General features: G+C 30.6%; 6 protein-coding genes across 6 annotated transcripts; 3 read left to right on the top strand and 3 right to left on the bottom strand.

Annotated features, from left to right (window-relative positions):
• Positions 1–420: 420 nt before the first annotated feature.
• On the top strand, positions 421–3,069 carry LOC103579619 (4-hydroxyphenylpyruvate dioxygenase). The gene is made up of 7 exons (XM_008561057.2): positions 421–631; positions 842–868; positions 937–1,320; positions 1,571–1,671; positions 1,734–1,811; positions 1,922–2,396; positions 2,484–3,069. The coding sequence occupies exons 1-7, from the start codon at positions 629–631 to the stop codon at positions 2,556–2,558; spliced, it is 1,143 nt and encodes a 380-aa protein (XP_008559279.1). The 5' UTR covers positions 421–628; the 3' UTR covers positions 2,559–3,069.
• On the bottom strand, positions 2,972–6,198 carry LOC103579618 (probable nuclear transport factor 2). The gene is made up of 4 exons (XM_008561056.3): positions 5,822–6,198; positions 5,651–5,722; positions 4,513–4,611; positions 2,972–3,367 (listed from the first exon to the last, which is right to left on the bottom strand). Exons 1-4 carry the CDS (start codon positions 5,927–5,929, stop codon positions 3,254–3,256), a joined length of 393 nt encoding a protein of 130 aa, XP_008559278.1. The 5' UTR covers positions 5,930–6,198; the 3' UTR covers positions 2,972–3,253.
• A 412-nt stretch (positions 6,199–6,610) lies between these two features.
• LOC103579617 (pickpocket protein 19) lies at positions 6,611–10,210 on the top strand. The gene is made up of 6 exons (XM_008561055.2): positions 6,611–6,896; positions 6,959–7,150; positions 7,475–7,601; positions 9,047–9,295; positions 9,363–9,903; positions 10,062–10,210. Exons 1-6 carry the CDS (start codon positions 6,721–6,723, stop codon positions 10,157–10,159), a joined length of 1,383 nt encoding a protein of 460 aa, XP_008559277.1. The 5' UTR covers positions 6,611–6,720; the 3' UTR covers positions 10,160–10,210.
• A 222-nt stretch (positions 10,211–10,432) lies between these two features.
• On the top strand, positions 10,433–11,730 carry LOC103579615 (uncharacterized). Its single transcript, NM_001414852.1, has one exon. It carries the CDS (start codon positions 10,450–10,452, stop codon positions 11,677–11,679), a length of 1,230 nt encoding a protein of 409 aa, NP_001401781.1. The 5' UTR covers positions 10,433–10,449; the 3' UTR covers positions 11,680–11,730.
• A 167-nt stretch (positions 11,731–11,897) lies between these two features.
• Positions 11,898–20,529, bottom strand: LOC103579614 (WD repeat-containing protein 75). The gene is made up of 12 exons (XM_008561053.3): positions 20,258–20,529; positions 18,802–18,997; positions 18,541–18,719; positions 18,345–18,464; positions 17,561–17,748; positions 17,129–17,481; positions 16,496–16,680; positions 16,236–16,399; positions 15,973–16,159; positions 15,367–15,901; positions 12,826–12,944; positions 11,898–12,309 (listed from the first exon to the last, which is right to left on the bottom strand). The coding sequence occupies exons 1-12, from the start codon at positions 20,380–20,382 to the stop codon at positions 12,078–12,080; spliced, it is 2,583 nt and encodes an 860-aa protein (XP_008559275.1). The 5' UTR covers positions 20,383–20,529; the 3' UTR covers positions 11,898–12,077.
• A 793-nt stretch (positions 20,530–21,322) lies between these two features.
• On the bottom strand, positions 21,323–27,630 carry LOC103579612 (transcription initiation factor TFIID subunit 1). The gene is made up of 3 exons (XM_008561051.2): positions 23,598–27,630; positions 23,251–23,505; positions 21,323–22,806 (listed from the first exon to the last, which is right to left on the bottom strand). Exons 1-3 carry the CDS (start codon positions 27,426–27,428, stop codon positions 21,529–21,531), a joined length of 5,364 nt encoding a protein of 1,787 aa, XP_008559273.1. The 5' UTR covers positions 27,429–27,630; the 3' UTR covers positions 21,323–21,528.
• Positions 27,631–27,964: the final 334 nt, after the last annotated feature.

The following is a 27,964-nucleotide window of genomic DNA, read 5'->3' as shown; positions in this document are numbered from 1 at the left end:
TTGAAATAAATATTTACGTAAATAAAGAAAATTATTCTTTACTCGATTATTTACTGCAATAATAATGAATTATTTAATTGAAAATGTCATGATAGTTCTAGATATATCACTCAATTGAAATGGTATAATTTAATAAATATACAAGTTTTCTTATTGTAAATATTTATTGTTTGTCCAGATATAAAAATATATGTAATTAATGGGGCATCGTTTTTTTTGCGACTTGATAACAGTTCAGGCAAAAGATAAAAGTGCTAAATATATTTTTTAAACTGTAAATATTTTGATTCGAATGAATTTCGTAGTAAAAATAATTAAATTTAAAAATCTGTAATTAAAATAAAAAATAGTTTTAACTGTGATTTTAAGTAAATAGAAATCAGGCGTTTACTTCGTGACAATCCGGTTTTAATATTTCTGGATAATTCATAATCTCGCATTAATTAACAATAAAATAAAAAGCTGGAACTTGTTTAGTAAACAAGCCTCCACCATCCAGCCAATTGCGATTAAGATCCTGGGCCCTACCTACTTTCGAGTCTCTTATTTAAATGCTTCAGAGCCAAGTCCTCAGTTTGTGCTAAGAAATAGTTGCGTTTTCATCAATAACTTTTTATATATTATAATTATGGTAAGTTGATAATAATCGCCATTATTCCTCTCATTTCTTCTCTCCTCTATTTCTGACCATCTTTCGTCCTCCATTTTTACGCATTCTTTATTAAATTTTACTAATCTTTCTTTAATTATTACGTTCATGTTCTTCGTTCATAAAAAGTTAATAATTCTAATTACTTTTTAAATTTTTTAACAAAAATTTATTATTATTTATTTATTTCAGACTACGTACACTGATAAAGGCCCTAAGGTAAGTCTAAATAATATCTAAAAACATATATATATATTTATAAAATTAATTAAATTAAATTTTTCTAGCCGGTCGGTGGAAAATTTATAGCATTTGATCACCTGAAATTGTGGGTAGGAAATGCTAAGCAAGCAGCAGGATTTTATTGCGCGAGATTCGGTTTTGAACCTCTGGGTTATCGAGGATTGGAAACGGGATCACGGAAATTAGCTTCTCATGCTGTCAAACAAAATAAAATTGTCTTCGTTTTTGAATCTGCATATGAACCAGATGATAAAGAGATGTCTCAGCATTTAGCACGTCATGGAGATGGTGTTCGAGATATTGCTTTCAGTGTTGAAGATATTGATACAATTGTACGTATTGCTAAGCAACGAGGCGCTAAAATAGTCAAAGACATTTGGGAAGAAAAAGATGAGCATGGTACTGTCAGGATGGCTACTGTTCAAACTGTAAGTTTTAATTTTTTCAATTATTAAGAGTTGATCGGGTACAAATTCTCTGATTGGTTACTAGTTCCCTGGTCGGGTACAAAGTCTTTGATCGAGTACTATGTCTTTTATTTTAGATTAAAAAAAAAGTACTTATAAGTTAAAAGACCTGGTGTATCTGATCAAAGAACTAGTACCTGATCAGAGACCTAGTACTCAATCAAAAAACTAGTACCGGTTTATTAATAAGTTTTAAAAAAAATTTTTTCAGTTCGGTGATACCTTGCACACTTTTGTTGATAGAACTAAGTACCATGGACATTTTCTTCCTGGATATGCTGATGTGCAACCTGATCCTATTACTAGACTCTTGTAAGTTTGATGTTTAAATTCAAAACTGTGTTAATTATTTTTATAGCAATTTATTATTCCAGACCACCAACAAAATTGGATTTTATTGATCATTGTGTCGGTAATCAACCTGACCAACAAATGGAACCAGTTGCCAAGTGGTAAGTATTTAATTATTTCCCATGGGTCATTCTTCATCAAGTTTTACATTAAAAAGTAAAAATAATGACTTCTTATTGCTTTAAAAAATCTTTTAATTAAAAATTATTAGGTACGAGCAGTGCCTACAGTTTCATAGATTTTGGTCAGTTGATGATACGCAGCTTCACACTGAATTCTCAGCACTTCGTTCAATTGTAATGACCAACTGGGAAGAGACAGTTAAGATTCCGATAAATGAACCAGCGCCGGGGAAAAGACGGTCTCAGATTCAAGAATTCGTTGAGTATTACGGAGGTCCTGGTATCCAACATATTGCGTTAAATACGAGTGACATAATTAAGTCAATTGAAAACTTAAGAGCACGTGGAGTCGAATTTTTGTATGTTCCGGACAGTTATTATGATATGCTACGAGAGAAATTAAAATCGAGTAGCACTAAAATAATTGAAGATCTTACCATTCTACAAAAACTTAAGATTCTTATTGACTACGATGAAAATGGTTACCTTCTGCAAATCTTCAGTAAAAATGTTGAAGACCGGCCGACACTTTTTATCGAAATTATTCAACGTAGAAACCATAACGTGAGTTATATTTAATTAATTAATTAATATTAAATTTTATTGATGCGAAGAAAAAAATGAGACAAATAATGAAATATCTGATTATAGGGTTTCGGAGCTGGAAATTTCCAAGCATTATTTGAAGCGATTGAAAAAGAACAAGAAAGACGTGGGAATTTATAAAATATTTAAAATTTAAAATATAAAAAAAGTATGAAATTATGAACTTATAGGGCGACAACTGCTCAGGCACGTTCAGGGCGACTCTCTGCACAAGAAAAGAGTTTCAATTCAACTACAAAACGCGTGCTCGCTTAAACTAAATTTACCATCAAAATGTAACGAGAAAATGACTTTATAATTTTGAAATTCTATAACTCGTTAAAATATTAACAAATGAATAATAATTAAGAATTTTTGGTTAAAATTTATTAAAAATATTGCGGTTTTATAATTTTATAAATTTGAATTTATTTTCAATTTAAAAAAAAAATAAAGCTATTTAAATTTAATTGTACTTTATTTAAACAATTTTTTTAAGCTTTATAATTTATTTTGTTGTATAAAAACTCTAGGTATTATTTAATGAAATGTAGTTGTAGTAAAACAAAACAATTAGTTAATAATTAAGATAAAAAATTAATGAGTAAACAAGAAAAAAACTAAAGATGTCATTAAGTTTCATAATTAATATTATTATTATTTTTTTTTATTTTCATTTTCGAGGTCAGTTCTCGTAGTTTGACTTTACTCGACTTCGTTAATTTTGTTGTTGATAAAAAAATCAACGTGCATTTTTTTTATCTCCATGTAAGATTTTTTTTTTTTTTTTTTTTTTTTTTTTATATTAAAAATCAATCTTATAAGTTCTGTTCTTCTTATGCGACGTCGTGGATACCAAGACGGAACATATCGTGCTGGCAGAAGAACGAATTCGCCAGTGGCTTCAGCACAAACGTCTGGTAGTACATGTGCGGAGGATCGTCATCAGTCTGCAATAACATCGAAATAATTATTTAATAAATAAATATTTTAAATTCGCTTTTTATTTTTAATTATAAGAATCTAGAGACTGATCATTTTTAAAGTCCTCATAAAATTTTCTACAATACGATCAAATTTCTATACATAATTTTTTCAAATTTTTGGAGTTTGGTAGACTTGTGGCTGTGATGGTTTGTGACGAAATTGTGACCATTAGTCTAAATAAAAATAAAACTTTAAGAAACTACTATCAATCTCTAGGTTCATGTTAATTTTGCTGATTAATATTGATTAATTAAAATTTTAAAACGAATGGATAGTAAGTAGAAGTGTGCAAATAGGATTCGAATCGAATGTATCTTTTCGAATTATTGACTTTTCAAATTACTCGATTTTAATTGAGAAAATTCCGGTCAGTTTTTAAATATTTAAATTTTATTCAATCGTGAATTTAATTTTTAAATTAATAAAAAATAATTTTTTCGTAGATTCGTGTCGTGACAAAAATTTGAATATTTGAAAAACGATTACAATTTTAAATCGTTCAAAACCAAATTTTCGAATAATTCAAAAATTTACGGATAATTTGTAATTGTGATCCATTTGCACACCAATGATAGTAGTTATTATTTAATTGATTGATAATCATGCTTTGATAAATTAATAAAAGCACTAACTAAGGAAAAATTTAAACGACAATAAAAATTATGTGTCAACTAGTTTAGGAATCAAGCAGAGGTGATTTGTCGATTAAAAGTCCTTGAGCTTGATTATTTATTTATTTTCTTTTTACCACGATTCATAATGATCATTGGACGATCAAAAATATTAATAGCCTAGACACTGTTGTGCAACCCGAGTCTGAAGATGTCGTGCTGCACGAAAAAGCTGGTGCCAATAGGCGACAGGACAAAAGTCTGGACATACGCATGGGGCTGATCATCATCGGTCTGCCCAACCATCAAGACAATAACTTTATTTCATCAATTATCAATATTAATTAATAGATTCTTTTTCTTAAGTCGTTAATGTAAAGATAGTGGATTTCTAATTTAATTTCACTTGCAGTTTGCAAAAAATTTGATAAATTTTGATCTGATTTTTGTATAATTATTATAAGCTCCGCAGGTTTTTTAAATAAATATTTATATACCTTCAATCTTCCAAGGACACTGATCAGTACTCCACCATCAAACATTGGCTGAGAATCAATAGCCGTGATCACACGATTTATTTTTTGGAAACCCAAACTCTGAAATAAATTTTAAATTAAATAAATTACTTAATAATAGACCGTAGCCCGGTTTCTGACCTTTTCAATTTTTTTTTTCAGTTTTAAAGTGATAACTTCTGAACTTTCTTGTTAAAAATTAAGTATCAACCTTTTACTGTAATTTTTTAAGGACAATGTGTCTGTTTACGTAAATTTTTTCTTTTAGTTAGAGTTCACCAGTTGAATAATTAAATTTTATATAATTTAAGTACGCAAATAAAATAAAATATATACGTATGTTACAAGTGATTATATTTATGTTTCTGATGGTGATTAAATGAATAAAAATTAATTTTAACGCTAAAATATGGGAGTCAATAAGTGGTACAGCAATCAGCGGGTAGTTGCTGTAAATGATCCTCGAATTTTAACCTTTCACATCTATAATTTATACAGTTATAAATAAATGCTGTTTAACTAATAATCAAATAATTTGTTAACATAAATAATAGTTTATACTTATTATAATTTATTTATAATTATTGTTTTTCAAACAACAACTTTTAAACATTAATATCACATGAGTAATTATAAGTAATAATAAATTAACAATGTTTTAAACGTTTCACTTACTATCGTTACTATTTTTATATCAAAATGTGTCCAAGAAAAATTAATTTTATTTAATACATTAAACTGTCGATAATTTAAATTTTTTAAATCGTTTTTATTGCAGCAATAGCTTGCATTAAAAACTACATTTACGACCAACATTTGGTTCAAATTGCCAGTCAATAATTGAGTCTTTTAGGGTCAGAAACTGCAGCGTGTTAATTTCTGAAGCATAAACTGGGCCTGTAGAATCTTTTTTTATAGTTAAATAAAAATTGTTAATTTTTTTACAACGACAATTCTCATTAAAAACTGATGGCAAAACACATGATTTTTATTTTATAATCAACATTCTTCCAGCGCGGCATCCGCGATTTTCAAAAGGTCAGAAAATTCGCCGCCATCCTTATTGTCAAATTATAAAATTTTATGTTAATAAATATTCAGTAATAAAATAAATAATTACGTTTAATTTTTCCATAATCTTGCTGCCTCCTTGGATCTGCTGGCCTTCGAATGTCATGAATGATGACTCCGCCTAAAGATACCACGTGTTAGGTTATGTTTAATAGTTAATAAAATTAAAATTGTTCATACAATAATTAATAATTAATAAATAATTAAACAATGGACTCACGCTGTATAGATTAACTAAATTCGGCCTTTGAGCCGGATCGTCAAAAAGCGCATAATATTGACGAACGAAACCCTCGCCGATTGCTTCGTACGACGGATTTAACGCCATTACAACGTTGTTATTTGTTAGAGAATCAATTATGAATAATTATATAATAAATTTATTATGAAAAATTCAACTGTACACTTTTTATCGCAGCCGCGATAAAGTGATTCGTAAACTTTTGTAATAAGATGAGTAAAAAAAAAAATTAAATTAAAGACCTGTGATCAATTTAGCCTTGTGTGCTACGGTAGTAAAATCTGTGCAGACTTTTACATGTCGCAGTAGGACCAACGATTAAAATATATAACAAAACTCAAATAAGTATTTCTTTCTCACTTGTTGTTCCAGCAGATTTCATAGAATGGAGAGAGAGAGAAGTATTGAGAGGAAACGGGAAGTGTCGACCATTTTTGGTATTTCAAATTGGCGCCATCTTGAGCGAGCTGGATTTCAAATTATAGATAATGTATTGTAATATTTATTGAATTAAATCGATTAGCGAATCATTTAGAAATTTTTTACAAAAAATAGGTCGTAAAATGATTAAAATTAATTGACTAATGATCTTATGTTGGTACGAAATTTAAATTTATTAAAAAATTAATTTTAAATAGTATTTATATATATATTCTTAAAACCTTGAATTTATGTTGATATAAAAAATTTATTCATCAAAAAAATAATTAATAATGTATATAATAAATTTACTAAAAGATAAAAGTAGTTCTCGCGTGAAGATATTTTGATAATAAATTTATACGGGCTTTCGTGACATGAATTTAAACTGAATAATTAACTACATGATAATACAAGTGACAAGAAATGATAATTTTTAAACACTAGCTGACAACACAATGAACGAAATTAAAAAGACAATTAATAAAAATAAGAGCAAAAAGAAGAAGAAGAATAATAAGAAGAAAACTAAAAGCAGTTTGGGTATTTGGAAAGTGATAAAAACATTTTTTTTGAATTCGAGTGTACATGGAATTAGATATTTGGTTGAAGATGATTTGCATTGGACAGAAAGGTATTTTGAATGAATTCAATAAATATAATTATTAATTATAATATTTTTATTTTTTATTGAAGGCTATTTTGGATAGTAGCCTGTGGTTTTAGTTGGTGGCTCTGTACTTCATTGATTTTGAGCATAATTGAAGAATTTGTGACACGTAAAGTTGCAATTACAATGGTTACTGATTATTTAAATTGGGAGATTAGTTTTCCTGCTCTTCATTTTTGTTTTTCTTTCAGTTCAAGAGCAAAAGATTACGCGACCAAGTATTTTTTATTCAAATATTTTTTTATCATGCCTGCGCTGAAAGTTTAAAGTCCTGACTTTTTTAGAGGGAAGAAAATTGTTCTTTTTTTTCCATGATAAAAATTAGGACATGTACAAATTTTCCCATAAACAAAGACAAAAATTTAAGCTTTCAGATATGAGTCTGGTGAAAAATTGTATTCACACCATGTAGGAAGGTAGAACTCACCTTAGACTCGGGTAGGCAATTATACACCCGGCTTGACATGTCCTACTTTCCTCCGGTGTGTAACATACTATTTCTTTTTATTGTCAGTTAATTTTTTTTTCTGTTTTTTATTCAGAGTTACAGGCACTAATGCTCGCAAAGCTCATACTTTAAGCCGTTTGAGCCATTGGACAAGAATGGGATACGATGCAGCATTAAAAGTACCATTAACATCTGAAGAACTTGGAGAACTAGAAAACCAGGTATAAATATCAATCAATATATGACTATTAATAGTACATAACACATCAAGGAAGAAAACTACCTGTGCTGAAGGCAAGCCCTACCTTTCCTCGTGGTGTGTATACTATTTTTCACCAGACCTGCACTTGAAAGTTCAAATTTCCGTCTTGTTTATTAAGAAGAAAGCCGCTCTTTTAGTTGTGACAAAACAAATGATAAAAATGGGTCATTTTGCGCACGATTAGAGGCCAAAATTTAAATTTTCACGTAAAGATCTGGTAAAAAGTAGTATACACACTACGGGGAAAGGCAGGACACCTTCCCCTCGCAGTTTTGCGAATGCCGTAAATTTTCGGGATTTATGCACATGCCGTAAATTTACCGTAATAATTTGGTATTAAAATGGTTATTTTGGCCAGTTTTTTTCCTCAATTATGCCATATACTTACTGCACTTATGCTGTAGAGTTACCAGATTACTACAGTAATATTACTATAAAAATGCCGAACTTTTACCGAAAAAATGCTGTAAAAAAACTATAACAATACCGAACTTTTACCAATAAAATGCTGTATAAAAACTATAATACGATAATGTAGTAATAATAAAATCGTTGTTTTTGTGATAATAATACCGTCAGTATCCTGCAATTTCGCCAGATTCACGCTGATAAAATAGAAAATTGTAAAAAAATATGGTTTTATTTTTTGTTCGCTTCTGCATTTAAAATAATCGAAAATGTGCAAAATGTAATATTTTTTATTTTATTTTATTGGTTCACACAATTCTTACTCAAACAAAAACATGTAAGTGAAAATAACTACCTGTGAAAATTGATGTTTTCAATTTTCTTAAGTTTGTTTGTATCCATGTCAATACAATTAGTAACATATTTCAAATAAGTAATTTGGCATAATGCCTACCAGATTAGACTTTGAACAAATAGGTCTCGGAATTGAGTCCACGGGTTAACGGGGGTTTTTATTTATTTTTTTTTTTCATGACAGTTATTTAATATATAACTTTATAAGGTTCTATATAATTATATAAAATTATATATAACTGAATAAAATTTTATATAATTATATATAAATTTTTTTACGGGTAGAACGGTTTGATGCTGCAAAAATGCCGAAAATATACTATAAATATGCTGTATAATTACTGTTTTAATTCTGTGAAAATACCGTATGTTTTCTGTTTTATTACCGTAAATATTAGGAATTTATTTCGTAAATTTTTGGTAATAATGCGGCAAAAAAACTGGCTAAAATAACTCGAGTAATACCATATTTATGCAGTATTTATACCGTATAATTCCGGTATTATTTCGGTATTTCCAAAACCGCGAGGGTCGGCTCGTAGAATAAAACACCCGGCTTTGAATTTCTTACATCTCTCCCTTGGTGTGTAATTTACTATATTCAAAGTAATTATAAGATTGTCTTTTATTTTAAAAATTTAGATTACACCCAACTGCAAAGATATTTTTGGCGTTTGTATTTGGAATGATAGAGCAGTTGACTGCTGCAAATTATTTTTTCCACTATCAACGAATCTCGGTCGCTGTCTTTCATTTAATAGTTTTCTTTCAAAACTTCCTGACGATCCCAGCTTACCTAAATTCGTAATGAATCATCATAAAAAACGGGCAAGATTAATAATTTACCCCAATAAAACAGACTTCTGGTTGTCATCAAACCCTTTTTTCAACGTAAATTTATTTTAAATAAATAAAGTAATTCGTTTAATAACTTGTTTAGATAAAATAATAATTGCAGTTAATGCTCACGAATCAATTCGAGTATCCGAATCAAAAAGGAGGTCGGGATACGTTTCTGACCGTGCAATGGAGCCAACCGAGCCCGACAATCTGGGATATATCTCAAGTGCCGACGTACAATGATGCTGGGGTCAAGTCATTGTCGATTGCTGATCGTCAATGCAGATTGCCTACGGAAACTCACGACTCATTTCTTCTGAAAACTTACAATTATCACGGGTGTATGGTAGAAAGTCAAATGAAAAAATTTAATGATACTTGCGGCTGCGTAGGTCATATATTCCCACCTTCGGACACGTTTCGTATTTGCAATTACACTGAACTTAAATGCGGATTCGTCAATAAAGAAGCTATCGCTCATATAGAAAACCCAGACTGTCTACCAGATTGTGAAGACATTGTTATTAATCATGAACACAATACTTTGGATGATGAAAATATACCAGATTGGGCGGTCACTAAACTAGAGTTCAATATGTTACCTGGACCGGTAAAACGCTATGAACGTTATACAGTTCATTCAATGCTTGATGTTATTGGTACTGTAAATTAAAAATTAATCATTCAGAAAAATTTATGGTAATTATTTGGAAAACGCTTTGCAAACAAAGGCATTAAAAAATTTTCCGTTGAGCCGCTTCCAAATAATTAAAAAAATTTATTTACCTAACACTTAAAAATTTTTCTGTTAATTCAGTTTCAGTAGGAAGTGCTTTGGGTCTTTTTGTCGGCGCCAGTGTCCTCAGCATCGTTGAAATTCCATACTGGCTTTTTTTACGTCGCGATGCAGATTAAATTTTCGTCACCAGTAAACGTCAAGATATAAATCAATCATGTGATTTTGATTTATTAAAGACATGCCGACACTCTTTTTTGATTTAGTATTTCCGTATTTATAGATATTATAATTAAATGTGTTAATTATATTTACAAATGTATTTATGATAAAATTTGTTAAATAAATAAATAGATAGCATTAATGTATAAATACCAGTTGTATTTGACGTACTGATTAGTATCAGTCACTGGCACGCGACCCAATTAGTAAGATAGCCAATAATCAAAAAAATTAAGTATCAGTCACAATGTCTTTCGACTTCCGCAGCATCATAACGACCGAAGATGTCAATACTGTTGCAAAAAAAGCCATCGGTAAACACGCGCAAGTCTTAAAGTACTCGATTCACGCTTATTCAGAAGAAAAAATTGGATTTTTGTCTTCACACTTGCGCTTGGACATAACAGTAAAAAACGACATTAATTTCGACAATTCTTTAATTAAAAAAAGTTTCTTTGTCAAATCTGTACCATACGATTACCCGGATCAAGCTTCTTACATAAAAGACACGGAAGTGTTCCGTCAAGAGACGGGATTTTTTAAAGACCTGGTGCCGAAGATGTCGATTGAATATACGGGAGATACTTGGGGTCCGCGGTGTTATTTGATAAAAGCTGATGCATTGGTACTCGAAGATCTGAAATTACAAGGGTTCAAAATGCACCCGGAAAAATTATTGAGCGAAGATTTGATAAAGTCTGGGTTACAAGCACTGGCGAATCTTCACGCATCTTCTCTGGTGACTGAAAAACAGCTGGGACGACCGCTTATTGATGTCTACCCTCATGTTATAGAGCAAAATTACTTTCTTAAAACCGGAAATCAGTACCGGTGGTACTGCGCTGGTGTAGATCTCGCGATTAAAATTGCAGAAGATATGAACTTGGACACGAGATTCATTTCTGATACTTGTGAAAAAGTATTTGAAGCTATAAAACCTTCGCCGACTAAACGTAATGTTATAAGTCATGGAGATTTGTGGTCTAATAACCTCATGTTTGATGATTCGACACCGCCGCGTTGTCGTATAATTGACTTTCAACTTATCCGATACTCCCCGCTGGCAGCAGACGTTGCTCTGTTTCTTTATCTCTGCGCTTCTCGCAAATTTCGTGATGCTAAAACTGGGGAAATGATGAAATACTACTATGATAATTTGATAAAGTGTTTGAAGATGAACCCAGTTATAGAAGAATATCCCTCGTGGGAAGAAATAGTTGATGGGTATGAAGAACAAAAACTTGGCGCTGTTATCACAGCAACGCTTTACTTTCCGACTACTCTTCTTGATAGTAAACTTGGCGCTAAAATAATGAACAATGCAGAGAGCTACAGTAAATTCAGGTATGAAGACAGAAGAGATATCGTTACGGAAATTATGAAGAGAAATTCGGAGTATAACTCAATTCTCAAAGACATTGTTGAGGAATTGGTTGAGTTATCGCTGAAACTCAACTCTGTGCCTGTACCTAATTAAAAGTAGTGACAACTGATGGAATTTTTTGATGAAATGAAACAAATTACAGTAAAATTCTTTGGACATCGCGACATGAGATCCGCCAATATCTATATTTCTAAAAGAAATACCTAAAAATAAAATAAAATCATCTTTTTACATTTGACATTGAAAACATTTAAAAGTTTTAATAGAGTTATAGACTAATTTATTGAAAGGAGACAAACAAACTTAGGAAAGATTTTCAAAAAGAAAAAATAATATATTCAATCTGTACACAATTTTAATATAAAAATTATTTCATAGGCATTTGTATGTAAAATAAAATTAAATGTTATGTACTGACATATCATTTAAAATTTTTATAAATTACGTAAATTGCTCAACTAAATTTAATTCGTGGGAAATCATCAGTGAGATCACAATGTTTCATTGGAATAAATATCAGCCACGCATGTCCAGTCATAACTGACAAGATTTGGATTGTTTTCGAATTCCTCATCATCATTGTCATTAGTATCATTTTTAATATTATGCTGGTTAGTCAATTTGATATCTTTTGTCGAGGAATCTTCGGATTTTGATATACTTTTATTTTCATCATCACTTTCTTCAGCAGTACTTTCATCATTAACTGTTTCAATGTCTTCCCTAAAAGAATAATTATAATTATAAGTAAAGTATTCAGTGTGATAAGTAATTAACGTCATAATTTAAACAAATAAAGTATAAATAGTTAATGACAATTATTCAAAATCGTTAAATTTTTTTGGTGGGCCTCTAAATAAATTCAAAAAAATTCTCCTGAAATTGGAAAATATTAAAAAAAAAAATTTCTTGGCGCAATAAATATTTTGCAGGATAAATTCAAAACAAAAATTTTTTCTTTTTCCAAAAAAATTTTTCTTTTCAATTTATAATATAACTAATTTTTTTAAAACTAGAAAAAATTTCCTGAAGAAATTATTTTTTGTGTAAATTAAAAACTCCGATAATTAAATTGTATGACTGTTCATATTTACTTTCTTTTTTAGTTTTTTTTTATTTGCACTTAGATAAGACGAATGAATACTATAAAATTTGTAAATTACGCTAAGCGATAAATAAATATATAAATATTACAAAACAGTAAACAATGTCATTGTATTAAAGTGTTTGCAAACATACCCTGAAGGTTTTTCCTCTTGAACTTTGACTTTCTGTGCGATATGAGCTTTGAATGACAAGACAAAAGGTCCATACAGTATCTTCTTAGAAGGCAGTGTGTGCGGTGAGATTGACAGCAGCTGAAATCAAGGACGAGATTATTATCAGTGTACTTATAGCCACAATATCAATATATGTGTAAAAATAAATGCATTAATTTATGAAAGAATAAAAGAATAAAACAAAATAAAATTTAAAAAAAAGCTCGAGTAGGATTGAAGGTAAAGCCGCGACCTAAATTATAATTTTTCGTAATTTGCTTGGAATCGAGGTTGATTCATCTCTATAAAACCCACATACATCCTATGACGTTTGTTAGTACTGTTTGTCATAATGATAAAAAAAATTGTTTCAATTAACCGGTCTGAATTTAAATATATACGTGCATATACATCTGTATATATTCATATTCATACGTCAATATTATTGCGTTGTAAGTTTATTGTAGATACAAAAGTTTGTCTTTTGTTTGTGTAACTCCGGAGGCATTTCCGGTGTTTAGAAACTGCGACGCGGTGATTGATGGTCCAAGTGAACAAGATATTAATTTTCCGGCAACATCATTGGTAATAATAATAAGTGAATGATCACTTGGTAAAGTAAACGGTTGACTTTGTAGCTACTGACGCCTTCCCTACTTGTCAACACCAGATTATGTCAGATCAATTGTCAGATCAGTGATCCCCAGGTCACTGCTCTCGATGCTTAATAAAAATATATACGTGTCGATTACTACTGTTGCACTGTAACACTGACAGATATAAGGAACAACACTAAAACTTGTCACGGGTTCATTATTAACGTATGCGCTAATCTGATTTATCACCTTCGGGGAATTATAGCCAAGGGATTAATAAATTTATGAGCTGGGAGTCATGGATTATTGCATCATTTTTAGCAATTGATTGGATTTATTGATAATTAACAGGGGTGCGAATCGTCTTCGATTCGAAATTCGAAACTTTTTGAATTACTCGATTCGAATTGACAAAATTATGATCAGCTTTCAAATGATACATTTTTATTTAATAGAGAACTCAGTTTATGAAGTACAAAAAATTATTTTTTTGTGGATTCGTGTCTGAGTTCTAATTATTTCTGATGAAAATTTGAATTGATGGAAAAAATATTGAATTTTAAGGCATTCGAAATGAAATTTTGTAATCATTTGAAAATTTACGAATAATTTGAACTTACAAATAGTTTGTAAATTCGAAATATTCAAACCCTTAATAATTAATTGTTAATTTAAAAAAAAAAAATATGAATTTATTTAATTGAGATACAGAAAAAAAATGTATATAGAAATGAGAAAGAGAAAATATGAGAAAGAGAGACTCGAGAAGAGGGGAGACAAGGGTCTATATTAAATGATGCCGAGACTTATGAAGGACCAGTTGTGAAGTCACTGTTGAGTTGATATATTCAAAATATATTAATATAATTTATATTTAATACTTATAAAAATTTTTTTTTAATTTAAAAAAGTTTATTAAATTTGCGAGACCTATTTTACAATAAAAATATTGAAAGATAGTGCGAATGAAGTTCAGTATTGTGTTTCTTTTCTTCCTGGCGATTCTCGGCGTAGTTGTCCACGGATACCCCGTGAGCAACCCAGATGCCGTAAGTTATTAATAAATAAATATTTTTTAATTTATTAATTTAAAAACTCAGCGGTTTAAAATACTTTTATATATTTAATTGAAACGATGAAAGATTAACAATTTAATTTATTTAAAATTTTTTGTTGAACAGGCATTCGACAACATGAGACAGATTCCTCAATGGCATTGCCTGCGTTACAGGAAATTTGATTTGGTCCGACGTTGCAGAAATTATCGGCTATCAAGGAAACACTGACATACAAGGATCAAACTGGCCGATACTGAGTATCATTCCAGTGACCTGCCCAAGATCTACTTAATGTCTCACAGATTAACTCGTTTGAAATTACTACCAAGACTTATTGAATGATATTATTTTGTAGTGATATAGATATCGAAAATAAATAAGAAATGTTGGGGAATTCAAAAGTGTACATGATACTGTAGTTAGCCGACGTCTAATAATTTTTTTTAAACGATAAATTATTTAAAAAAAATTTTTTAAAAAATTGCACCCATAATTTTTTTATTTTTCTACAAGTGCATATTTTTAGTTTTTTTTTTTGTAGTTAATTTATTTAAAAACAAATAATCAGAAAATTTTTAATTGTCTGCTAACTTCAGGATCAAAGTGCATATTTAAAATATAAAATTTTTTTTTCCCGCGCTATTGAACTGTTTTGACTCCAGAGATTGTAACTCCTAGTATAAATGCAGGTAACATGAAAAATCGAGTGCGTAACTCAAGATAAAACACGATTTCAGACTGCGGGTGATGTCAGCTAACTTCACCCTGGTTTTGTTTCATCCCTTGTCACACAATAGACTATTAAAATACCAAAGCACTGATAAAAAAAAGACTAAATACCCAAATAAATATTTTAAAAACTCTTACCTCTTCAGCAATACTTTTTTTCGAAGTATTAAATTGATCGTGAAAGAATGATGATTCACGTTCGACATTACTAGTCGTCTGTTCAGCAATCATACTGCTAAAGGCCGTTGCCGGTAACCCATTTCCTATTAAATTTTCCAGGGAAATCGATGCTTCAGACTCCGACTCGAGAGTCAAAAGTTCTTGATTGGAGTCCAAAAAAAATAGCTGAGATTTTCGTTGCCACTTTTGATAACTAGGGAGTCGTTTTTCGCAAGGATGGGGAACGAAACTTGCGGCCAATACTGAATTGTCGTATTCTAAAATATTTTTCCTCGTGTAAACGGGAGTCGAATTGAGCGGAGTAAATACATAGAGAGTATTGTCTTCGGTAAATGTTGCCATGAAAGCTGACTGTGAATCTGCGGTGAGGGTTTTAATCTTCAAGGGAACACTCCAGATGATACTGAGAGTTAGAAGATTCCAAACTGCTATGTGTTCACACGACGCAGCGATTACTAGATGACAAGCTTCAAATTTTCCGAACTCTATGCGCCTGAAATTAATTATTTTTAGATAATTTATTTATTCTTTTATACATATAATTAAAATAAATTATTTAATTACTTGATTTCTTGAGGGTAACGACTATTTGTTAGACTACATTTTAAATTATTCGAGTCAGGAGTCCAGATTGTGAGACTGGAACCAAAACCAACACCAAGAAGAGAACCATCCTGAGAAAATCCAGCATCAGATACTGGTAATCCTCGATATGTACCAACTCCATAACATTGCCAGTGTCTACTTTTCTCTATTAAAAACAATAATTATTTATCCATTGATATTTAAAGTGACAGTAACATAAATTTTAATTTAAAAATAATTACGGTAAATAGATGATGGTTGTGATAAATTCCATAACTTGAATTTATCGTCTTCGCCAGTAGTTACTGCTAAAACATCTTCTTCGTCTAATGATTTTCTTGATTGAAATTTTAGCGCATTAACTCCGTATTCATGAGGAAGTTCAATGGAAGTATTCAATGCAAATCTGAAACAAGTAGAATAATTTATTTTGTAAATATAAATTAGGGCACGAATTTTCGAAATAACAGCAGGAGTAGAAAGTATAAAATAAAAAACTTACACTTGTTTTTCAGTATCAAATTTCCAGAATTTTAATCTGACTTCCGGGCAAGATATTTTGTCATCACGTTCTTCAATAGTCGCCATCCATGACCCGTCGTAATTTAATGCTATTTTTGTGACTTCTGTGTTAACAATTACCACACTACGCTCTTGAGTCAAAAAATTTTGAGCTGTGATGTTGACCTAAACCATCAATGTATGAAAATTTAATTTACTATTAAATGTTACTTATATTTAAAAAAAAATAAATTATAGATAAAGACAACGAGCATGGGATCTAGAATAATCCACGTGATTTTAAACTCGATATATCTTAACAACTATTGAGTTTTTGAAAAAAGTACAAGATACCTTTTTTGTAGAGAATTTAAAGCTCGACAAAAATGATTTCATTCATTTTTTAAAAAAATTCAATATTTACAGAGATATTTTTAAAAAACCAACCACACTTTTTTTCCAACTTCAAAATTAAAACTTATGATAGAAATTGATATCTGCTTTTGTAAAAAATTTTAAATGGTAAGTCTATAAAATCTTGCAGCTAATAAACGAGAATTCTCTAGACCTCATATGATTCATACCGGAAGTGTAAACGCTGAGGGTTAATAAACACTAAATATTTGTCACTTACATTATAGAGTAAGCTTTTAGTTTGAGTGTCAAAGAATTGAACATGTCCAGTTCGACTGTTGAGCACTAAACTTCCTGTTCGTGGATCCAGAGTAAGTCCAGCTGGAAAAAGATCTTTTTGCGATACACCAACACCCCAAGTAAAATTTTGAATTACTGCCGTAAGCTTTCTCTGAGGATTAACGACAATGATTCCGTTGTCCAGAGTAGAAACAGCGACGTACAGATTGTTAGGGGCTATTGTGAGATGTTTTATTGGAGCAGGAAGTCGAGGAAGAAAATTTTTTTGATGAGGGTTAGACAGAGTCCATTTTACAAGTACGCATTCACTTCCTCCAGAGTACATATGACCACCTGCAAAAAAATATTAATTAAATATACCAATATTGTGCAATGTTTGATTTTATGATAATTAATTATTAATTTCTCTTACCAGTTCTACTGAAAACGACTTCCGTAACTGGTAAAGTGTGCCAATGATAAGAACCATTTGTTGCTCTATTAGCAAATAAATTTCTCCATACTGCAACTCTTCCACTAGAATCACCTGTCGCAACACAATCTTCTTCGGGATGACCAGCAACACATGTAAATTTACGACCACCAAAACCTATTTTATGCCTGCAAAATTATTTATTTTAAATATTAAATACATAGAAATTTTTTTTAAGGGTGTGCGAACCGTGTTCAATGTTCAAATGTTCAATTTTTATTTAATGGTCTTAGTAGCGGAGAGACAACTTTAAGATGTCAAAAAGATGGCTTAAAAGATATTTTAAAAAAAGGACAAGACGAATTTCTTTGTGTTTCAAAGCCAAGGTTTTTTTATGTAAATAAGATATATAGATGTTGGTTCTAGAAGTCATAGAAAATTTGTCTTTTTTCCGTCGTAAAAAAGTCATTACAAGTAAAAAATCATTTAGATGACAATTATTTGTAATTTAGGTTTTGTCATCATTTTGTTGGCTTATGTATGGGTCAAAAAATAGCCTCAAAACTTCTATCTTATAGATATCACAGAGTCAAGCGTGCTAATTAGGGGAGAGATTAGTTTTTTTAAGTAACAAAAAATAATTTTTTCGTAAATTTATGCCTGAGCTCTGATAGAAATTTGAATTATTGGAAAAAATATAACAATTTTGTCGTCAAAAAAAACGAAACTTCAAACTATTCGGTGCCTTAGTTTTGTTTAAAAAAATAAATCAATAAATGCTTACAATTTCCCACTTAAATTTCTCGATGGTTGTAAAATATGTAGATCAAGATCTTGGGCCAGTGCTATCAAATTATTTCCATAATTTCCTATTATGTCTATGGAATAATCTTCAGAAGTGGCACTGAAATCAAATAATTGTTTAATTTATTAAAAAAAAACGTATAATAATTTTAAAAATTAAAAAAAAAAGTTTGTACCGAATACTAGTAGACTTTATATCATTTCCATTTTCTAAATCAAAAAGAACCAAGTAAATCGTATTGGTAGGTTTCACATAATACGTAATAAGAGCTTGCTGTGTAGCATTTCCTTTTACATTGATGTAATTGACAATATTAAAGCTCTTTATTTTTATGTTTTTGTGAGTTTTGAGTTTCTGAAAAAATAGAATAATATTATTGATATAAATTATTATTGCTAAGATAAATTTTATTCTTGTAAAATATATGAAATTATACCAAGTTTTTAGTAATAAGTCCATGAGAATCCCAGTTTATTAGGACACCATTTTCAGTACAACCAATAATCGTGTTATTATTTTCAGTTGATGCTATTCCAGTAATTTTGCTTTCTGCTGGTTCTAATTCGCGAACGAAATCGCCTGTCTGAGTACTGTACGCTCTGATGATTTGCTTCCATACTACATACAATATTCTGAAAAATAAAAATTAATTATTTAATACCGATTACCAATCTCTTATCAATATCCAGTTTCCTTACAAGGTAAATGACTTAATAATAGACCGTGGCCCGGTTTCTGACCTTTTCAACTTTTTTTTTCAGTTTTAAAGTGATAACTTCTGAACTTTCTTGTTAAAAATTAAGTATCAACTTTTTACTGTAATTTTTTAAGGACAACTTGTCTGTTTACGTAAATTTTTTCTTTTAGTTAGAGTTCACCAGTTGAATAATTAAATTTTATATAATTTAAGTACGCAAATAAAATAAAATATATATGTATGTTTAAAAGTGATTATATTTATATTTCCGATGGTGATTAAATGAATAAAAATTAATTTTAACGCTAAAATATGGGAGTCAATAAGTGGTACCGCAATCAGCGGGTAGCTGCTGTAAGTGATCCTCGAATTTTAACCTTTCACATCTATAATTTATACAGTTATAAATAAATGCTGTTTAATTAATAATCAAATAATTTGTTAACATAAATAATAGTTTATACTTATTATAATTTATTTATAATTATTGTTTTTTAAACAACAACTTTTAAACATTAATATCACATGAGTAATTATAAGTAATAATAAATTAATAATGTTTTAAACGTTTCACTTACTATCGTTACTATATTTATATCAAAATGTGTCCAAGAAAAATTAATTTTATTTAATACATTAAACTGTCGATAATTTAAATTTTTTAAATCGTTTTTATTGCAGCAATAGCTTGCATTAAAAACTACATTTGCGATCAACATTTGGTTCAAATTGCCAGTCAATAATTGAGTCTTTTAGGGTCAGAAACTGCAGTGTGTTAATTTCTGAAGCTTAAACTGGGCCTGTAGAAACTCTTTTTATAGTTAAATAAAAATTGTTAATTTTTTTACAACGACAATTCTCATTAGAAACTGATGACAAAACACGTGATTTTTATTTTATAATCAACATTCTTCCAGCGCAGCATCCGCGGTTTTCAAAAGGTCAGAAAATTTGTCGCCATCCTTATGTTTTATCAATAAAATAATTTTTAAAAAAGCAACTATTAATTCATTTAATTACTCAGACTCATTTTTAAATCTATTAAATCAGAATTTCAATCGAAAGTCAATGGGGTGGGAGCTACTGGTATGTCGCTCCAAATTTACCTCTTCTTTTATTCTTAGGCAATAATTCAAAATTAAAATTAAAAATACATAAACAATATCAATTAGAATATTTATAATAAAACACTTACTCTCCGTCATTGGAAAAAAGTGGACGATGATCAATAATACTTCCACCGCCTTTTCTCTTAACCACAAGATCATCAATTCTACTATCATTATGATTCGATGACTTCCTCGTCATTTTTTCCTTCATTGTTTGTAATTTTTTTCACTGATTTTAAATCTTTTATTTAAATTTTCTACTACACATTTAAAACATTTTTATATGATACTTTATTACTCCACGTGGGATTTTCCTAACCTCTACAATTTGTTTTTAAATCCATATTTAATTCGTTGATTATTATTATCATTATCATTGTTCAAAATTCATAGATGTCGCTCTTTGTCAATGACCTCTGAAACCGCGAAATATGACTTAAGCTTATCAAGGGTCAATTTTTAAACCGGGTTTATTTTTAATCCCTGTTTAAATTATTACTATTAGTATATCTGTCAATTATTAATATGTAAATCCCGATTAAACAAAACGATTTATTCAATGATATATATCGTATAAAAATGTAATTGTCTTGAATTATTTCTGTTAATCAGGAATATTAGGATGACCCGATTTAAGCGCATATATATTTATATTTTTTATTCCTACAGCAAATTGTTGATGTATTTGAGGTAAAAGACTTAGTACCTGATCACTCATGTATTTATAAATCTATATTTACTAAATATATCTATACAAATACACCGAGCGATCGAGTACTAGGTACTTATATCGAACTTATAAGTAATTTTTTTTCAATCTAATGTAAAAGGTCGAGTACTCGATTAGGGAATTAGTACCCGATCTTTCCATGTATTTGTATAGAAATATCTAGTAAAATTTAATAAACATACGTGGGAAAAATTATCTAATAAATTTTACTCGTTAATATAATAGGATTCGGTCAAACTTTTTACAAAATGAATTATTTTTAATAATCAAAATTATTTTTTTTAACAGAATTTTTCATTTATTTTTTATAATGACACACTTCAACTTTTTTAACCTTTAACAATTTAATAATCAACGTAATTACAAAATTACACCATAAAAAAAAATATAAATTGATGAAAAATTATTTTTTTTGCAATATTTGATAATCATTATACTTAAATACATAATCATAAATTACTAATTATTAAGTTTTCATTACATTTTTATAATTTTATAGTACATTGATCTGTAATACTACAAAAATTAAATTTATGAGTGATAACAAAATTTGTACTTTCATTTAATTAATAATTAATAATTATTATTTTCATTAACGATATATATGTATATAATTTTTTTTTACAATTAAAACCAAATTTCGCCATCTGCGATATCATAAGATTGCTGCTTATTATTTTCCTGTCCTAAATTACCCTCACTAGAAACTTCAAGTTTTTGAAGGAGATTTACTTTTTCTTCGGCAATACATTGGAAGACTTTTTTCTCAACAAAAGTGCATTCATCATCATCAGAGCACTGAAGATCTTGATAAATAGTAATTTCTTCTCCAGACATAATATCCGAGTTTCCACCACCGACCTCAAGTTCCATTAAATTGAAATTATTATCACTGAAAAATTGAAAATCTTGGAAATTATCAATCTGATTCTCAGGAATACTCTCAAAGTTTTCTTCTTTACAATCACCAGCAACAAATTCACTTTCATCTTCATCAGAACATTCAAGATCTTGATAAATGTCAACTTTTTCCTCAGGAATTGTGTCCGGGCTTTTGCTGATGCCCTCCAATTCCATAAATTTATATGTTTCTTCACTAGAAAATTTGTGCTCTTCAATGATATCCATTTTATTTTCAATGGCAGATCCCAGGCTTTCTTCGTCACCAACGACATCAATGAAATCGCTATCATCTGATTTAGATTTTACGGAAGCATTCTCAGATAAGCTGATACTTTTTAATCTCGATTTAACTGCTGGGGAATTTTTATTTTTATCTTCCAGCCAATAGGTATTTTTATTTACTATATTATTTTCTATTTGCGTGAGATAGGAATCGTATTCATTCAATGATTCTTCGCAAACTTTATAAATTAATTCTGCTTCCCGTACAAATGTCGAATTTTGTTGAATGCAATTATCTAAAATTAATTTTACATCATGAAGAAATCCGTAGCGATTATGATAATCTCTGGAAGCAATTTTTTGAATTATGGTATTCAAATCCACTGGCGTTTTGATAACACTAGTGTTCTTAATAAACTTCTTAAGATTAAGAAATAATTTAAACTCTGGCATAGTCTTCAGTTTTCTATTGACGATATCATCGAGAAGAAACGCAAGTTTGACTTGATCATTGTCGCCCATGAATGGATTTATTGCTTTCTCAAGTCTCATAAGAGACTCATCCTTTTCTTTGAGTCTTTGCACGCAAATTTCAAGTATCTGTTCTGCTGTTTTAGTCAGTGGGTGGATCGGTCCATTGTAAATTGATGAGTTTTTAACAAGACGGTTGATATCGCTGAGAAACTTTTCTCTAGTTTCATATTTGTACTGTCGTATATTTTCTCGAATTGTTTGTAGGTCGATTGGGTTTTTTATTATTTTATAGTAGTCGGGAACAAGCTGAAACATTTTAAAAAAATTATTTGATTAATAACTAGCAACCTAAATTCCTCATATGACTTTTTAGTATCATTTGTAAATTTATTTAATATATTTAAGGCAAAAGATTTAGTACCCGATCACTCTATATATTTTTATATTTATAATTAGTAAAATTTAGTAAATATAGATACACATTAATGATCGGGTGTTTGGTTTCTTACCTTAGATTAAAAAAAAAAATTACTTATAAATTAAAAGGTCTAGTTCCTGATCAGAGAACTGATACCCGATCAGAGAACTAGTACTTGTCCAAAGAACTAGTACTCGTCCAAGGAACAAGTACTTGATCACTTCAAAAATAATAAATAAATAAGTACAGAAGAAAGTACTGGTCAGAAAATTTTCTTATTTTTTTGTCAATAATTAAATAAAAAATTAAATTGTTGTAATAAATAAATTTACCTTTCTATTGACAGGAAACAAAAATAGTTCAACGTTGGGTAAATATTTAACTTCATTGATAATTTTTTCCAGTATTATTGACATCGAAATAACAGGATCAGTTTGTCTTCTTTTTGCTGGCTTTATATATGTCATTGATTGATTGTAATCAATAGTATCTTCAGTGTTTCTTCGACGTTTTTTCGTGCTGAATTTCGTATCAGGATCTCTAGATTTTGATGAGCGATTGTAATTATCATTCTCTTCTTGTATTTGCTGCAATATAATAATGTAAATTAGAAATTAGCATCCAAATAAAATGAGTAATTTTAATTAAAATAAAAAAAAATAATAAAAAGTGTACGAACCTTGATAAGTTTAGTTGAAAATTTGAGTTTAGTACCGTCGACTTTTACAAGATCTTGATGGTAATGAAGATCACTATTAAATTGTTTGTCAACTTTTTTTTCTTGTACTTGAGTCGCGTCAGCATTCACTGAATCTGGACCTGTAACGTTATTTTGATCTACAGGACAAGATTTACTTGTTCCCTGCAATGACAATGAATCATCCTGAGAATTATTTGAATCAGCAGAAAGTGGATTATTAGCCATCATCTTTCTTTTTCGTTCTTCATGTTTATGAATTCTTCTCAACCTTTCTTGAAGTCTTCTCTTCTCTTTCCTTCGTTCGTCTTTTTGTTCATCAGTAAGTGACATAAAATCATTCACTAATTTTTTATCCTTGGTATTTTTTATTTTTAAATACAAATCGATTACTGCTGTGTTACGAATTATTTCAACCCGCGTAAACTCTTTGCCATCAGGATCACGAAAAGTTCGATTAATTTTCAGCACACGTTCACCAGGTTCTGAATCTGTATCATCTTTCTTTTTAATTTTAGATTTTTTACTACTTTGCGTGTTCGGTGTCTCATCCAATAACATTTGTTTCAACTCCTGCCGTTCCTGCTCTTCTTGTTTCAACGTCAATTGCTCGCTAGTTGTTTTGTTCGCCAAAATATTCTCAATATTTTTTCCCATTTCTTCAATATCAGAGTCATCCTCATCATCCGAACTTACATTTTCGTCAGAACTCAGTACCTCAGCAGATGACAGTACACTGTTTTGTAGATTAAAAATTCTTTGACACTCTTCTTTATAACGTTCTTGATATTCCGCAATAGAAAATCGATTACCCCGAGAAAATTTTGACTCGCATTCTTCCCCAGCTTTGGCTTTTTCCGTCGAAAGAGTCCGTACAAGATCGACAATCTCCCAACGGCCTAATTGATCAATCTGTTTATCAGGTATTCCAAATTTTCTAAGAATTTGCTTGGCATTAGGCAGCGACAGTCGTCTTAAATCAGCATCCGTACCAATAAGTGATTTTTTAGGCTGCACTTCTTGGTCGTTTTTATTGACGATCGGTTTATTTGACATACGGACGTACGAAAATCCTTCACCGCAACCAGTAGGGTCAGCTGGACCAGTCAACTGCAAAAGACATTTGCCCTCCATCGCTTGGATGTACGCTCTCGAGGTATTCCAGGGCGCGACTTTGATTTCGTCGTCCATTTTCAGCTGCAAATCATCGTCGTCATCATTTTGAGTTGCGAAGAGAAATTTTTCACCATAGCCAGCGTCCTTTAGTCTCTGTTCAGCAGCTTTCATACTGAAATAAGCACAGCACTGCTCGGGAGAAACCATCGCTTGGATTTCTTCTTCTGAAGGCAATCGAAAATCAGATCTCATCACCCACCAATTTGAATACATGCCGGTTCTTTTAAAATTAGCACATAGTTTTAAACGTTTTCTAATACTGCTTTCACTGTACAGCGGAAATGCTCGTTTAATATCTTCCATTTTTATTTTTCTAGGTGTGTCGGTTGACTTCCAAAACAGACGGTAAATAAAAACAAGAAGAAAGTCGCGGGTAAATTTGACTGCCAGCTTTGAATTCGGTCCTGGTACTTCATAAAGTGGACACTGTTGCCCAGCAATGAAGATATTGTCGATTTCCCGTATAAAATATTTATCACGTGTTCGTATCACCAAGAAGTCTGTTTGCGGAGTCTTGTGTTCATAAATTGGAGCTCTGTACATATTATTTTCAAGCGTTTGGATGCTTTGACCGGGTGTCAAAGCCCCGAGAAAAGGACTCGTGTAAGTAAATACAGTTTCGCCGTACTTGTAATTAGGTAACTGCTGATTTTTATCAACTTTCCGTCTGTAATAATTTTTAATCTTCGAACACATACCGACTGCATTCATCAATGGTGGATGTTCTTCAGAAAATTCGACGAGTATTAGCTGACCATCTTTGCCACTGAGATCCTCAGCAGTCCGCATAAAAAATATGTCACCTCCACCAGAGGCAATTCTCTCTCGTTCACGTTTTGCTGCTTTGTTTTCGATGTATTTCAACAAGGGGTAGACTGGATGCGGTCCTGGATGAGCCAGTGGTCCATAGCTGAATCGTCGCAACGGAGGTCTGTGAAAGTTTCTAAGTTTCATGGGACCCATGAAAGTTCGAATGAAAGGCGCGCTTAGTTTCACCACTGGAATACTGTGTTGGATTAAATTTTTCCCGCCAGTTTTCAGTCTCAGAGTTATTTCTTTTTCTTTCGGCATGTAGTAGACATCATTGGAGATATTAAAGGGATCATGTGAAGTTGGGTTTGAAGGTTCAGGTGGCGTTTTTTCCTCACTTTCTTCAGCGATGTTCAAAATACCGATTTGATTCAGTAAAGTTTTACTTTTCTTTGAATACGGAAGTGGATTTTTAGCTTTACGCTGAGTCTCAGTTTGTTTTTTAACTGGATTGACATCTTCCGGGATTCCTAAAATAATGTTGTCATCATTTAGATCCAGGGTTAAAATTTTTGGCTTTGGAATTTCTTTCATATTCTCAGCATCCCAAATAACTTCATTTTCCCATAGTCCATAAACCAAGTCATCATTTTCCACCGGAAATAATGAACTGAAAGTTTCTTCTTGCTGTTCATTTTTTTCAGCGACAGAAATTTTGTTCGCTGTAAATTTAGCATTAAATGAAGAACAATAGCTCATGTCAAATTGATTCTGTGACTGAGCTTTTCTGTTAAAAAACGAAGGTATCCACCCAGCAGAACTATTTTTATTATTCAATTTACATTTTACTTCCTGCGCTACATCATTTGAATCCCACACGACGTTATCTTCCCACTGTAACTGAGAAACCATAAGAAATGCGTCATCATCGAACTCACCATTGTCTATTTTGTTAAGCTTATTATTATCTAACTTATTATCTTTCGCTAATTTAAATCCATAATCAAAATCACTCCCAGTCTCGGGTACTTTGATCATATCAAACCAATACTTTGCCGGACCAAACCGCCAATCCGTAAAGGCTGGACTTGTCTTCACATTTTCTTTAGCATTTTCATCACCAGTCACTGCTGGTTCATTTTTAACAGGTGCCAATAATTTAAGCTCATCATCAGAAGCACACTGGTCAGGATCAGGATCAGGTCCGTAGTTCATTACCCAGCCTTTACTCTTAACTTTTTCTTCTTGATCTGAATCCGTACATTTATTTATTTCTTCATTATGTTTTTGGTGATTCTTCTTCAGTTTCTGAGCTCCCCGCCAGACCTTTGGCAAACTGCTCGCCTTTCCCGCTCCAAATAATTTGTGAAACCTAAGAACTTTATTAGGACGAAAGTCAGGAAATAGTTCAGTGACATCAACATTTGCATATTTTTGTGGTAACATAGAAGAAAAAGGATAATTTTCTTTGTCTTCATTAGTTTTAACTGACAATTTTTCATCATGGCATTCATCAAGTTCTTTATCATTTGCATCAACATCAACATTTTCCTCTTTAATTTCCAACTTTAAATCTTCAGTTACTTCACTCGCATCAGGAAAACTTTTACCCGGTAATTTAACATCATTGTCACTGTCATTGACAACTTTATTTTCTAATGTCACTTCATCATCATTTATATAATTATAAGATTCACCGACAACTTCTTCATGTGATACTACATCCTGGAGTACAGAATTAAATCCCAGGGAATCAAGTGACGACAAATGTCTATTAGCATCGTCATCAAAAAAATTATTCTCCAACTGACCATTGCTGTCAATATTTCCGAACATAAATCCAGTTAAATTAAAAGCTTTGTTACCATTTTCATCTAGTAGTGCCATAACTTGAATTATTTTGACCGGGAATTTTTAAATCATATTAAAAATTTTTTTAAAAAAATTTACGAGTTTTTACTTTATCGGATATTGGAGAAAACGATACTAGCGCTGTTCGCTGTTTCAAATAAAACGTGTAAACTTGGATGGTTTTTGACGAGAATTTAAAAAACTCAAACACTATAACACACGCAGACACGCCGCAACTACTGACCATGGAATGGAACATGTGCTCGACATAAGCCTACCTTCCCCTTCTTATTTTAAAATTATCTACCATCCCCGAAATATTGCGCGCATGCGTATTAGGTTATTACCTAATTTTCTACTTTTCATATTTAAATGAAGCGACACCCGTCTTACTTACACTTGAAGAAATTAATACTTTCTATGTTTTTAAATGATAATTTAAAACCAACTTTTCTAAGGCTATGAATTTTTGAAAAAATAGAAATTTTTGAAATTTTGTTAGACGGATAAAATATTTAAAATTATCTTTTTTAAGGAATAGACAACTTTAAGATGTCTTTTGAAAGGACAAG

The sequence above is a fragment of the Microplitis demolitor genome, chromosome 2 (assembly GCF_026212275.2).
Source record: "Microplitis demolitor isolate Queensland-Clemson2020A chromosome 2, iyMicDemo2.1a, whole genome shotgun sequence".
NCBI classification, from domain to species: domain Eukaryota; kingdom Metazoa; phylum Arthropoda; class Insecta; order Hymenoptera; family Braconidae; genus Microplitis; species Microplitis demolitor.
This window is presented reverse-complemented; position numbering and strand designations above follow the sequence as displayed.

What these genes read in the sequence shown, in the direction of transcription:
- LOC103579619 (XM_008561057.2), top strand. An exon ending in ATGGAACCAGTTGCCAAGTG is followed by an intron (nt 1,812 to 1,921) that starts GTAAGTATTTAA and finishes AAAAATTATTAG; the next exon opens with GTACGAGCAGTGCCTACAGT. An exon ending in TTCAACGTAGAAACCATAAC is followed by an intron (nt 2,397 to 2,483) that starts GTGAGTTATATT and finishes ATCTGATTATAG; the next exon opens with GGTTTCGGAGCTGGAAATTT.
- LOC103579618 (XM_008561056.3), bottom strand. Translation starts at nt 5,929, where the DNA reads ATGGCGTTAAATCCGTCGTACGAAGCAATCGGCGAGGGTTTCGTTCGT. An exon ending in AGATTATGGAAAAATTAAAC is followed by an intron (nt 4,612 to 5,650) that starts GTAATTATTTAT and finishes AATTTATTTCAG; the next exon opens with AGTTTGGGTTTCCAAAAAAT. An exon ending in GTGTCCTTGGAAGATTGAAG is followed by an intron (nt 3,368 to 4,512) that starts GTATATAAATAT and finishes ATGTTATTGCAG; the next exon opens with ACTGATGACGATCCTCCGCA.
- LOC103579617 (XM_008561055.2), top strand. Translation starts at nt 6,721, where the DNA reads ATGAACGAAATTAAAAAGACAATTAATAAAAATAAGAGCAAAAAGAAG. An exon ending in GATTTGCATTGGACAGAAAG is followed by an intron (nt 6,897 to 6,958) that starts GTATTTTGAATG and finishes TTTTTATTGAAG; the next exon opens with GCTATTTTGGATAGTAGCCT. An exon ending in TTCAATGCTTGATGTTATTG is followed by an intron (nt 9,904 to 10,061) that starts GTACTGTAAATT and finishes CTGTTAATTCAG; the next exon opens with TTTCAGTAGGAAGTGCTTTG.
- LOC103579615 (NM_001414852.1), top strand. Translation starts at nt 10,450, where the DNA reads ATGTCTTTCGACTTCCGCAGCATCATAACGACCGAAGATGTCAATACT.
- LOC103579614 (XM_008561053.3), bottom strand. Translation starts at nt 20,382, where the DNA reads ATGAAGGAAAAAATGACGAGGAAGTCATCGAATCATAATGATAGTAGA. An exon ending in CTAAAAGCTTACTCTATAAT is followed by an intron (nt 16,681 to 17,128) that starts GTAAGTGACAAA and finishes TTGATGGTTTAG; the next exon opens with GTCAACATCACAGCTCAAAA. An exon ending in ACAACCATCATCTATTTACC is followed by an intron (nt 16,160 to 16,235) that starts GTAATTATTTTT and finishes TGTTTTTAATAG; the next exon opens with AGAAAAGTAGACACTGGCAA.
- LOC103579612 (XM_008561051.2), bottom strand. Translation starts at nt 27,428, where the DNA reads ATGGCACTACTAGATGAAAATGGTAACAAAGCTTTTAATTTAACTGGA. An exon ending in TTTCAACTAAACTTATCAAG is followed by an intron (nt 23,506 to 23,597) that starts GTTCGTACACTT and finishes ATTATATTGCAG; the next exon opens with CAAATACAAGAAGAGAATGA. An exon ending in TGTTTCCTGTCAATAGAAAG is followed by an intron (nt 22,807 to 23,250) that starts GTAAATTTATTT and finishes AAAATGTTTCAG; the next exon opens with CTTGTTCCCGACTACTATAA.